Source organism: Daucus carota, chromosome 5 (genome assembly GCF_001625215.2).
Source record: "Daucus carota subsp. sativus chromosome 5, DH1 v3.0, whole genome shotgun sequence".
In the NCBI taxonomy this organism is placed as follows: domain Eukaryota; kingdom Viridiplantae; phylum Streptophyta; class Magnoliopsida; order Apiales; family Apiaceae; genus Daucus; species Daucus carota.
In genome coordinates, this window is record NC_030385.2 from 18,018,502 (window position 1) to 18,031,708 (window position 13,207).

General features: G+C 33.7%; 2 protein-coding genes across 2 annotated transcripts; one reads left to right on the top strand and one right to left on the bottom strand.

Moving 5' to 3' along the window:
• On the top strand, positions 1 to 5,421 carry LOC108224012 (UDP-galactose transporter 1). Its single transcript, XM_017398529.2, has 6 exons — positions 1 to 284; positions 363 to 495; positions 1,321 to 1,570; positions 1,662 to 1,869; positions 4,375 to 4,606; positions 5,056 to 5,421. The coding sequence occupies exons 2-6, from the start codon at positions 382 to 384 to the stop codon at positions 5,275 to 5,277; spliced, it is 1,026 nt and encodes a 341-aa protein (XP_017254018.1). The 5' UTR covers positions 1 to 284; positions 363 to 381; the 3' UTR covers positions 5,278 to 5,421.
• A 4,358-nt stretch (positions 5,422 to 9,779) lies between these two features.
• LOC108220891 (uncharacterized) lies at positions 9,780 to 11,386 on the bottom strand. Its single transcript, XM_017394772.2, has 3 exons — positions 10,832 to 11,386; positions 10,213 to 10,334; positions 9,780 to 10,129 (listed from the first exon to the last, which is right to left on the bottom strand). The coding sequence occupies exons 1-3, from the start codon at positions 11,216 to 11,218 to the stop codon at positions 9,979 to 9,981; spliced, it is 660 nt and encodes a 219-aa protein (XP_017250261.1). The 5' UTR covers positions 11,219 to 11,386; the 3' UTR covers positions 9,780 to 9,978.
• Between the last annotated feature and the right edge of the window lie 1,821 nt (positions 11,387 to 13,207).

Sequence of the window (13,207 nt, forward strand, 5' to 3'; positions counted from 1 at the left end):
AGAATCAAGAAGGCGTGGGTGTACGTTACCAAGAAACAAAGTACACAAACGTTGTATAAGCGTGAAAAAACGTCTCTAACACGATTAACCTAAATCTACACCGTTGGAACCTAGCACGTGAGCCTCACTCGCACAATCCAACGGTCATAACAAGTCTTACCATCTACTCAAAGTAAACAAGCTGTTTGACTCTAAGACAGCAACAGGGGCACTTCCACCGTTACAACCTATTCACTTATCACTGACCCTCTTTCTCTCTCTAGCTCCCTCTCTCTAAAACTGAGGTGGGTTTTAGTTTTTGGTTAATTTCATTTGATGTTTTGATTGATGTATTGATGAGTTGATTTGGTGTGTGTTTTCAGGTGAATTGGAAGAAGAGAGATGATGGAGGAAGGGAGGTTGTGCCAGTGGAGTGTGTTTAGATCAATTTTGGCAATTGTGCAGTGGTGGGGTTTTAATGTGACTGTTATTATCATGAACAAGTGGATCTTTCAGGTCTTTTTCTTAGTTTTCTTTCCTTAATTTCTTTGTTTTATTTTCTAAATTTTGCATGTGTTACTTTTTTTTTGATGTAATGGGGGGTTTTGATAGGATTGTAAGTGTTTGTGTGAACTTGGTTTTGCCTTGTAATGTCTGTATTAAAGCTGAGCTAGTAGGTTTTGAAGCTTGATTTTTCACTCATTAGTAATATTATTGAGTCAAGATGAGATGTGAGTTTAGGGTTTGATTCTATTAGTTATTACATCTGTATGCTTTGGGGTGATCAGTAAATGTGGATCTAGTGATCAAGAGGGTTTTAGTTAGCCTTTGCAGTAAACAGGTTTAGGTACAATTTGTGGTGTGATCCTGCTGATGGTATGAATAACTATCAGCTGCTAGTTTTGTTAATTTTTAATGAGAGGGGATTTATAAGTGTTGGGGTGTCCACTCTTATCGCCTTCTCATTTGAACTTCAAAAGATGCATTATTAAGAACTATAATGTAAGGGAAAGTCTAATCTTGGTACAAGGATTGCATGGATGCATTTAACTGAGTTTTCATTGGCATTGTCGCATCGTGTGATTAATAGAAAATGTAGTATATATTTTTATTGCATTACTTATGGAGAAAGCAGGCAAGAGTATCTGAAAGGTTTGAAATTAATTATAGTTATTTTTAGATAGTAGATTTATATCATTATATGTATGTGTGTATATCTGTTTTTTGTTCTTTCATACCACCATTTACTAGGTGGTTGAGCTTGTTAATGAAATAATACAGCTAAAGTTTCGTTCTCATGTTTGAATTGTTGTTGAATTTTGATTTTTCTTGAATGAACAGAAACTGGAATTTCAATTCCCGTTGTCAGTGTCATGTATTCACTTTATATGCTCGGCCATTGGTGCATTTGTGGTTATCAAGGTGCTGAAGCTTAAGCCTCTTATCATTGTTGAATCTGAGGATCGTTGGAAAAGGATATTTCCTATGTCATTTGTGTTCTGTATTAACATAGTGTTGGGGAATGTGAGCCTACGCTACATTCCTGTATCTTTTATGCAAACCATAAAGTCGTTTACACCAGCAACCACAGGTTAGGCCTTCAACTGTGTTGATGCGATTTTTCCTTCCTAATTTAAATCTTTCATCTTGTTAACTCGTCTGTTATTATGAATTTAAAACAGTATTTTTGCAGTGGTTGGTCTGGAGAAAATACTTTGATTGGCGAATTTGGGCATCTTTGGTTCCGATTGTTGGCGGGATACTTCTCACTTCTATGACAGAACTTAGCTTTAACATGCTTGGATTTTGTGCTGCGTTATTTGGCTGTCTTGCTACTTCAACTAAAACTATACTTGCTGAATCGCTGCTTCATGGCTTTAAATTTGACAGGTATCTCACCACCTTCTTTTTTTCCATCCCTTACAAGACATTGCGGGCAGATTTGTTTATCTAGCTAAATGATTTAGTACTTCATTAACATTTTTTGAACTTCTTTATTAGCTTTATTGGATTGGTACTTACAAACAGTAATTTTGAGTAGCATTCTGTTTAACTGGATTATTTTTGATCTGTGCTGTTTATTGTATTTCCAGTCTGGAATAATATTGTGTAGAGGTCATTGCCACTTGACTACTTACCATATTTCATGTACGCGTAACTTCTAATGTATGTCTCTTTGTAATAGATATATTAAACAAGCCTATACTCTCGTTGTTGGAACTGATTTCTTTTGTCAATCAGGCTGTTCTCTTGGTATTGTTGTCTCCTAGGAAGATTTAGTATGTTCTATATAAAAGTCTATGGACTGAATTAGTACCGAAAATTGTCTATTGACTGATTGAGCTATTAGCTTTTTAGATGTCATTTGTTCTGACGTCTGGGTTTTGCGTGAAGTTATTTGGTTTCCAGGCTACAATATTTCTAATTAGTAGGTATGTACTGTTACATGTAATGGTTTTGCCTAGCTTATTACTGGTTTGTCATGGGATATGTAATGGATCTAGGATTCCAAAATAATGCGTGTATCAGTGGCAATGTTTATGAGCCTTCGGATGCTAAGGAGTGCTTGATGTTACATATTAATGTTTGTCTTTTGAGTTTGATCCTCTTTTGGTGAATCGAGGTTGTGTGGACTGGATAGCCATTGGTTTCCCGTGTTTGATTTATAGTGGAGTCTGCCTTTGTAAAAATGTATTTCTTCCGTGTTTAAGTCTTTAAGACTGCTGGTTTCAGGCTGCATCTGTTTTGATATTAAGTTGTACTGTTGTACAAGAAAATGCCCCTATTTCCTTTTGTCACTTTCTTATATAAGAAATGTAAATAAAGAAGTGGAGAGACGCGAGAGAGTAAGAGACCTTGTGTGATTTTAAATTCCTGTTGCCTTGGTTCCACTTCCATCTATTACCTAGTATTTGCAATTTATGAATGATCGAGATGAATATGGTTTTTTATTTGAATCAGTGCATCAAGCTGCTATTCCTACCATCACATAACTGGTTCTATGGCTACCATCACATAACTCGTTTTGTCAAGAATGAAAAATAATACCAGGCTCAAACTAGAAATGAAGCAGAAGGCTAGGCCTAATCACCAAAAGTAACTCTGATAATGATACTAATTCAACCTTTTATGCAATAATTAGCAGCATAAGGCAAGTTCTTTCTCCAATCATTTGGGTATCAACTCGCATTATTCTTACACGCTAGAATCTTTTGTTAATAGCCATCTAGGAGTTAACAGTGTGCTTTCCATTCATTTATAAGATATTAAGTTAAGTATAAGTGACTGCTTAAATTTCTTTGAATTATTACTATAATTTTGAATTTTATTTATAAAATATATATTTTTTTAATTGGCCGCCTAGACTGCCTAGGCTAGATCTTGACCGCCTAAGACCAATTTTGACCGATTCTTGAAAAACAAGCGTAATCACCGTCTAGGATTCGTGTTTAGGTGCCCGCCTAGACCGATTCTTAGTACACTGGTTGTAGTCTTGCAACAGTGTAGCTATTATGTTTCTCCTACAGTTTACCGTCGGCGTCTAGGATTCGTGTTTAGGTGTCCGCCTAGACCAATTTTTAGAACACTGGTTGTAGTCTTGAAACAGTGTAGCTATTATGTCTCTCCTACTGTATACATCAAACTACGGTTTTCGAAATCATGGTTATCCTTGCCATTATATACTTTTTTCATCCCATATATATGTACTTCCTGCATTCTGTGTCCATAATAATTAATAGGTTTAGGGATCATATTTACACTACTTTGGATAATTTGGTATCGGTTGCATGGACCACTATTTGACAATTAAATGATTAGTGATTTATTTTGTCGTGCTTTTGGACAAAAACCTTGTGGTTTTTTGATATTATGATAAATATAAGGATTACAGTTTCAAAAAAATAATAATTACAATTAAATCATTGTTTAATTAGAACCGATTAACTATTTATGAGTAGAGTGGACTGAGTAAATTAAAAAAAAAAAAATCTTGCTATTTTGAGGTATTTAAATCTGTCATGTAGGATTATTTCTTTTACTCAAGAGGTGACAATTTTATTTTCTTATTTTTTTTCACTCTTTCCTAGTGGGTAAGTAGAACAAGCTGGTACTTCATTATAATTTGGGGATTTGACAAGTAGCTGTACTATTCAGAGTCAATTTTTTTATGTAGCTAATGCGGAAAGCATTGATTAATCTTCAATCCAGAATTTGGATATAATTTTGGGTCTGAAGCACCACAAGATTTCAAATTAATATGGTGACTCAAAACTGTGCATCAGTATTGAACAAAAGTATTTTCTGCAATATGATTTTGGCAAGAAGCATTGTTCAAGTATGCTTAAAAATTTTATTGTTGATGCTGATAAAATATTTCCTTTACTGTCCCTGTAGCATAAATACTGTGTACTACATGGCACCTTTTGCAACAATGATCTTGGCAGTACCGGCCCTGCTACTGGAAGGGGCTGGGGTATTACACTGGGTCCAAACATGCCCCACTCTTCTCTCGTCACTTGTTATTATTTTTGGCTCAGGAGTGATGGCTTTCTGCCTTAACTTCTCTATATTTTACGTGATTCACTCCACAACTGCTGTCACGTTTAATGTTGCCGGAAATTTGAAGGTGAGGTGTCATGTTTTGCAGTTACATTATTATATTTGCATTAAACAGATAACTGATTGTCATCAGTCAAGTCAACATCACATTATATATTAGATCTTGCTTTTAAACTTTATAATTCACGTATCATCTGTATTGTTGCAAACAATTGGCACTCAATTATATTTTATCAATCACACAATTACATGTGTTTGCACTTTTTTACTGTAGTTGTAACAACTGTAATCTGATTTGACAACCAAATGGACTTGTAGAAGAGTACTACTTACAAGTTCCATGAATATTTGTGCGAAGGCATTCGCTTACGCGAGGAAAAAGATATACCCTAAGAAGAGATGAAAAAATTCTTGGTCTTTCCAGTATGCAGTACGGATGACTGTATATAATGAAGGAAGAGCTAAAACTAGAAATTGCCATCATCTTGACTCATTGAGATTTGTTCTTGTCAACAGGTTGCTGTTGCTGTTACATGTTCTTGGCTGATATTCAGAAACCCGATCTCCATAATGAATGCCGTCGGATGCACAGTGACACTTGTTGGATGTACATTCTATGGGTATATAAGACACTTGCTCTCCCAACAGCAACCAGGAACTCCTAGGACACCACGAACTCCACGAAATCGTATCGAGCTGGCCCCCCTTATAAATGATAAATTAGATGATAAAGTTTAGTGTAATTAGTCAAAATATTATATGCTCCTGACCTGGGAATATAGTAATAGGGCTATAGCATATATAGGAACAGTCTGAAACACTTGGTTTCTTTGGTGTATTTTTTATGTAGATTAATCAAAAAATTAAACTTCATCCGTTCTAGTTTGTGTCACCCCTGTGATGTGAGGCGCTTTTGTTTCTTTGGCTGTTGAACTCTTTTTCGGGGTCAGATTCTTGACCTTTTCTGGTTCTTCCTACTTTTTCTATTTCTTTTTAGGCAAGTTGCAAGTTTGATCATGGCATTACACAGTATAAATGGAGAGGATGAAGACCTTTGATAAATAAATTCTCTATTACTATGTTGGGATATTCCCCATGGTACACTCGTGAGATAATTGATTTTCGATTGTAAAATAAATTATATATATGAAATCTTTGTAAAATATACATGAAATGCACTTGCTTGCTCATTTCAATACATAGTGAGGTGCATTCAACTGCGTTAATGGATTGTATTTCCGTAGAGTTTGATATAGATTCTGAATTTAAGCATAATACTTCAAAATCTGATGAATTTTGGTGGAATTATAAAATGTTTAAAATATACTGAACAAGCGCACAAATTCCATCATTTTATGTAGTCCAAAAAAATCCATCAGCATTTGAATACCATCATATTTTAATGGATTTTAAACAATTCTAATTGAATACCATAGATTTTTAGGCATAATTTAGAATCCCATTTGAATACCTTTTTTTTTTTTTTAATAAAACCCAATTGAATACCTTAAGACTCTGATACATTTTTCAAAATAATAGTTAAATACCCTCAATTTTCATGAATAAAAAAAAACCTTTAAAATCCCAATTGAATCCACGCCCTAAGAATGTATATAAAATATTAAACTGCTAGTAAATTAATACATTATTAGGAACGTGAACTGTAGCAGTACTCTTTATACTCATCGTGATATTATATTTTATTCTTATTTGAACTCACGGTTAAAAAAAATTCAAATGAGAGAGGATGAATATGTTATTATAGAAAATAAGTTAAGAGTCATGTACTAGCTTTTAAAAGTGAGGAGTGTAAAATGACTCCTAGTATTTTTAGAAGTCAATAAGAGTCCTTTGGAGTTATATTTTTTCTTTAACTTCTTACTTTCAGTCTTAAAAGCAAGTTTAAGACATGCTTAAGTTATAATTGAAGGCTTCGTCAAAAAAAAAAAAAAAACAGTTATACTTGAAGGCATATGATACTTGATCCGATAATATGCAGTGATGTCTAAGTCTTGTATCACTCGGACAACTTTTTTAAATCTTATTATTAAGACACTTCCTCTTTTGCCTTTTTTTAGATTTTATAATACTCCCTCCGTCCCTTTTTATCTGTCCATTTTGAAAAAAAAAAACACATACCAAGAAAAAATTGATTGTATAAATTTTTTCATTAAATATCTCTAATTAATATCTTGAAAATGGTGGAATACCCCTACTTTATGTCTTGAAAACATGAATTCAACCAAGTTTTAAATAAGTCAAGCCTTGAAAATTGAAATTATGGAGATATATTTGAAAAACTATCATTAAATTAGTTTTGAAAATATAAATAGACAGATAAATAGGGACAAATTTTTACTTCCAAAGTGGACAGATAAATAGGGACGGAGGGAGTAAATAATTACACACATTTGTTTTCTCTCTCTACTTTATATATTGTCCTTTTATAAAATTTTAAACATATAGTGCATATCGTTGGTTGAAGTTGAACTTAGTTAAATATATCCTAAATTAGTAAGACATAATTTTTTAAAATTATATTTAACAAATTGAACTAGAAAATTGTTATGTCTGCTGCGCGAACCTATTTAAAAGCACATCGGAGATGGTCTGTAATCCATAAAAATTAGAAAAAGTACACTTAAACATCGTTGAGAAGACGCATTACTCTACTCACATTTTGGACAATAGTAAAAAGATGAGTCAGAGTCAAAGAAAAGGTGACATTCCCGAGGTAAATACAACCAAAAAAATGCATTCAAATTGCAGAATTATTCACGCACTAGCAGCAGTACTAAATTCCAAGGATTGTCACATGAATTACATTAGAGTATTGTCCTACATTTATTTACCATTATTTTAGGGTGCTGATTTATGCACACCCTAAAGTTATTTATGCACACCCTCTTTCTTTTTGGACGAAGTTGTCCTTAATCCTTTTAGCATTGTTTTGTTTTTTAATTTACTCAATTTATTATCTTTCTTAATATTCATAGTTGCAAGTCTTGAAATGTTCTCTTAGTATCTCCTTTCTTCTATTTGTCCTCCCGTTTCATCGTCAAGTTAAAACCCTAACATTCATGGAGAGTCTTTAAATCCCATGAGCTCAAAGAACTCGAGCACATTTTCGTGAGGTCCTTGATAATCTATTTTTCCATGTGGAAATAGGATAATGTCATACGAACAATTCATAAGTTTCTGGTGCAGGTTGGAGGAGTGAGATAACAGCAGTCCCCTTGAGAATGTGGTTGAATTGCCCGATTGAATTTACAATCTGATAGCTTGTTGAACATGAAGCAAAATGACTCTTAAATTCTGCAGCATGAGATGTCTTTCGATAAGTCTCCAGTGAGTCGGGATGGGCATCGGGCCCCTTCGGGTCGGGGATTGCTATACCCGGCCCCGATCCCCGAATCCAAACTCAATCCCCATCCCCGACCCGATCCCCATCGGGGATTATTTTTCGATCCCCATCCCCGGCCCAATCGAGATTCGGGGATACCCGCGGTGATTCGGGTATTTTTAATTTAAGCTAAAATTTCTATTTAAATACTTAAATTCATAATTACGATTAGTTTCTAATATGTCTAATTAATACCTAATCATTTTAATAAACAAATCTTTAATGATTTAATTATGACCATTTTAGTTTTAAGATTATATTAATAAGAATAAATATTAAAATTTATTTCAATAAATTTAATTATATTAAAGAGGTATATAAATATGTTAATAAATGATTATAAACATGTGAAAATCCATGACTGAAGTTGACCTAGAGAGGTATATAAACATGTTAATAAATGATTATAATATATATGTATATATTTATATTATATATAACATATAATCTATAATATAATAATCGGGCCGAGGATCGGGTCGACAATCGGGGGAAATCGGGTCGAGGTTCGGGGATCGGGCCGGGGAATGTGAAAAACCGTACCCGACCCGATCCCCGATTTTTTTTCAAAGTCATCCCCGTTCCCCGGCCCGTACCCGAAAAAATCCCCGAATCCCCGCACCATTCGGTGCGGGGATCGGGTGGGGATCGGGCGGGTCGGGATTAATGCCCATCCCTACCAGTGACCGGCATTAACATTTTTTTGGTCAAGTGCATTAATAAAGGTTTTTTTTTGTGCTGATTTATGCAACTATAAATATTAAAAAAAATAATAAATTGAGTAAATAAAAAAAACAAACACTGCTAAAAGGATTAAGGACAACTTGGTCTAAAAAAAGGAGAGGGTGTGCATAAATAACTTTAGGGTGTGCATAAATCAGCACCCTTATTTTACACTGTTGGCCTCCATGAATTTACCATTATGTTATGACAAATCGCCTTGGTTTTATCTTAAATCACTCAGACATTTATAACTTAAAATTTACATCATCCAAACACTAGACTGACTTATTAATCTTAACCTAATCCATTTATTTTAGTTTAAAGAATAGACAATTGTTTTTAGGGTCTTTCTATCATGTCCAGACACTAAAAACTACTCCATTTTTAGTTACTCTATTTTTAGTTAGATGAAATATTTTGATTCGTGGAAATTTTTGTGCATGTAAAAGGGCCGTCATTACTAATAAGATAAGAGTCAATAGAAACCCAACACCTAACTAAAAAGTGATCGTTAGTATGTGTACATTTGCACTGAAAAGTCAATTGCTTTTAAATTTAGCCAAAAAACCCTATATTTCTGGGTTTATTCTTTTTTTCATGTATCAGTCAATCTCTTACACTATTGTACTAGATAAAGGCAATGTGAGTATGATTTTGTGCATTTGATCCGGAAAAATTGCATTAAAACATGCAAGTTGCAAAAATAAATTACTATAGTGTGATGTGAAGAGAGCAAAAACAGGGACATGCAAAAATAGATTCTGTTCTTCCCAAGGCTGCTATGATCTTACCCACTTTTTTGTTTGCCAGTTACACACACAATCATGCACACACACATATGTGTTTCTGTGTCTGTCTATAAATTCATAAAAAACACTACTCCTACACAGAGACTCAGAGAGAGATGCTTTATATATTAACGAATTTTTTATGGTGTGCCCATGGGCACACAATAGTCACCAACTCTCATGGTAATACTAGCTTTTAATTGGTGGGTGGATAATAAAGGATGATGCCCCCCTGCATTTACATCAATTCCACCAATCAGAAGACATCATTTTTATGAGAGTTGGTGCTTATTGTGTGCCCTTGGGCACACATTAGAAAGACCGATATATTAATTCCCATTAGTCTCTACAGTAGATCTGATTAGTAGCAGCAGTTAAAGAGGGGTGTGATTACAGACTGGAGCAGTAGCATTATTTACTTGTTGGGAATGCTACAGGAGACTAGTCTAGTTAATAAGACCATTAATATACTACTGAAATTATTACAATCTCATTTACTTGCATAATAAAGTTAAGTAAAATCCCTTAGGCCAAGAGCCAGAAATCCTTCTGCCATCTGGTGCTGATTAGGTAACCACCAATGCTTTGACTCTGCTTCCTCACTCCTATTGTCAAGCACTCCACATTGTTTATGCATTCTTCCACAAATTTCTCCCTGCTGCTCCTCCCACACAAGCTGCTACCATTTTCACATTACATCAACATGGGTGGATTTTATTAACTTAACTTACTTTATGAATAAAGAATTGAAAAACCCACCAAGTAAAGAGTGGAGAGGCCTTCTTCTGACCCAGCACAAGAACAGACACATCTAGCTTCTTCACTTGGCTCATCACTGTGCCTAGCTTTGGTCCTTGCATCCACAGTGCTTCCACTTCAACCTGTACTTAAAATTTCCCATATAACAACAAATTCTAAGAAGCAAACAAATGAATGCAACTTGGAAAAGAGAACCAAGATATCTGACAAAGTAAAGTCATAATGAAAAGATAGAATCTTTTTCAATAATACATAAAGCTAGAATCTTTTTATAGCAAATGTTTAGTTTTTTTAGTGTTTAGACAAGCAAATGAACAGATCTCATCACATCCATCACTCAAAGGTGGTGTTTGGCATGGTTTAAAAGTCCGGTTCTTGGGTTTATAAATTAGAAACAATTATTCGTATCCGTTTATGTAAAAAATCAAGAATCAAGAAGTAATTATAAAAAATCGAGAATATTAACTTTTGTTTCTTGACTTTTAGTTCTTTCCCAAACACTTTAATCAGTTATAAGTCTTAACTTATTTCTAACTTCTATTTCATTTTTTTAGTTTTAAGCAAAAAAACATTTATTTTAAACTCACCGAAACTGAATAAAGATATTGTAAGCACATACCTCTGGTTTGCAAGCTTTGCAGAGTGAAGCAAGAGAAGAAGCCAGGTGAGGAGATTCAAAGGAAACTTCAGAAGAATGAGGAGGAACAATGTGAAGCAAAGTGAGACTATCCCCTTTGTTAGTAACATGAGTGAGTGCCCACATCATAGCATGTTTTGAGTGAGAAGATTGATCCACAACAACCATCACTCTCTTTTTCATCACTAGCCCTCCACTTTCACTACCATACATAATATTATTTTCATCCATTTGCTGCTTCCAGAACTTGCCTTGTCCACCAACATTGTTTCTCTTGTTATTGTTGCTTCCACCCCATCTCTTTGATGTTGATTTCCATGCATCTTTCCCACTCAGCTGCCTCAAAAATGAAGTGCCTGAACTTGACATTTTTCTCCTCCTTTTACTGTGTGTACTAGTATTTGGATGACAGGAAATGAAGAAGTGAATAAGGCTGGCTGGGGTGAAATGAATAACTTAAATAAAGGGGATGTATAGATGAACTGTGATCTGTGATACTTACTGTTGAGAGAGAGAGAGAGAGAGAGAGATTGCACCAAAATAAAAGTGACACAGAGGGAGATTTTATAAGTGTATACACACTATGCAAGGGGTGATTTTGTAGTACTAATGTAATAATGTTTATTAAAAGGGGGTAGATTGGTGGTTGGGATGGGGGGTTCGGAGTTGTGCCCGTGACCCGGTTTAATTGATTAAACCGTTCTAACTTCTATTTTATTTTTTTGAAAAGGGATTAAACCGTTCTAATTGATTAAATTGATCCCATACATTCTTTTTCCTAAAAATGAGAATAATTCAATGATGAAAAATTACACGACATCTATAAATATAATCAAAATTGAACAAACAAATAAATATATCACTGTTGAATCATTCCTTCTTTAGTAGGTAATCAAATGATTTTTGTCTGAGCAGTCCACCATAAACACATTAACATACAAATCTTTATCGCTAAATCAACGTCATGAAAAGTCCCGTAAATCTATAACTACGGACATGACGAGCAACGGAAAAAGCTAGATAAAAATTTAAACTTTCGCAGGAGAGATCAAACAAAACCCAAATAAATTGGGAAATGAAAATTTCAAAATTTGAATCAATTGAGAAATGAAAAACAAGAGAGGAATCAAGCGTAACAAAAAAAAAAAAAAAAAAGGCAAGATTGGGTTTTCAGGGACGACTACTTCAACATCACAGAGAATTTGAAAATTTTTCAAAGAGGAGGTATTTAACCTCACCCTAACAATTCAAGATAGTTTATTCTATGATCCAATCTGTACTTATTTTTAAATCAAATTTAATCTTTTTTTAACTAAATTTGAAAGAGGTTAAATATTAAAAAAAATGGATTAGGTTAGGATTTTGATAATTTTTACGCAATCCAACCCGACTTATATTACGCACTAATAAACCATGCTACTAATTTACTACTTCACTTAAAAGTTAAGATTTTTTTAATATATTTCTGAATTATATTTAATATATTGATATTCTATTTATATGTAACGGATTTTAGTTTTGTAAATTCTACGGGGGTGTATTAGATTGAGTTTTAATGGATTGTTTTTAGTTTATGAATTTTAATGGATTGTATGTGATTTTGATTTTATGCGGATTCTTGATAAAATGTCGCGAAGTTGATAGGATTTAAGCACAATGCTTCAAAATCACATTGATTTTGGTGGGATTTCAAAAAACTTAAAATACACTGAAGAATGCCACAAAATCCATATTTTATGAAATCCAAAAAAATCTATCAGCATTTGAATACCAGTAGATTTTAATGGATTTTAAACAATCCGAATTGAATACCATCGGATTTTAAAGCATAATTTAGGTGCTTGTTTGGTTACCAATAGGAAGTTAAATCCTATGTAATTTGAAATTACTATGGAAATTATAATAAATGGGAAGTTAAAATTTGTGTTTGGTTGATAGATAGGTTTTAACTTCCTGTTGTAGGAAGTGCAACTTACCAAGAGGGGTCTAGGTCAATAACTTCCTATGTTTTGTAGGCATTTAAAATCCCAAAGAACTTACACTTCCCCGATTAATGTCAACTAAACAGTTTCATCAAATACTACTTTCTAGGAATTTCTACTTCCCACATATCTAGATGTCAACCAAACAAGCACTAAAATCTCAATTGAATACCACCAGATTTCATAGCATAATTTAAAATCCCAATTGAATACCTCGAGATTTTAATGGATTTCAAACAATACCAATCGAATACCCTCAGATTTCATAAATACAAAAAAATGTTTTAAAATCTCAATCCAATACACTCCTCCTAATGTATTATGATTTATATGAGATGATCAACTACACAGGTGTATAGTAAACTAATTTACTGAG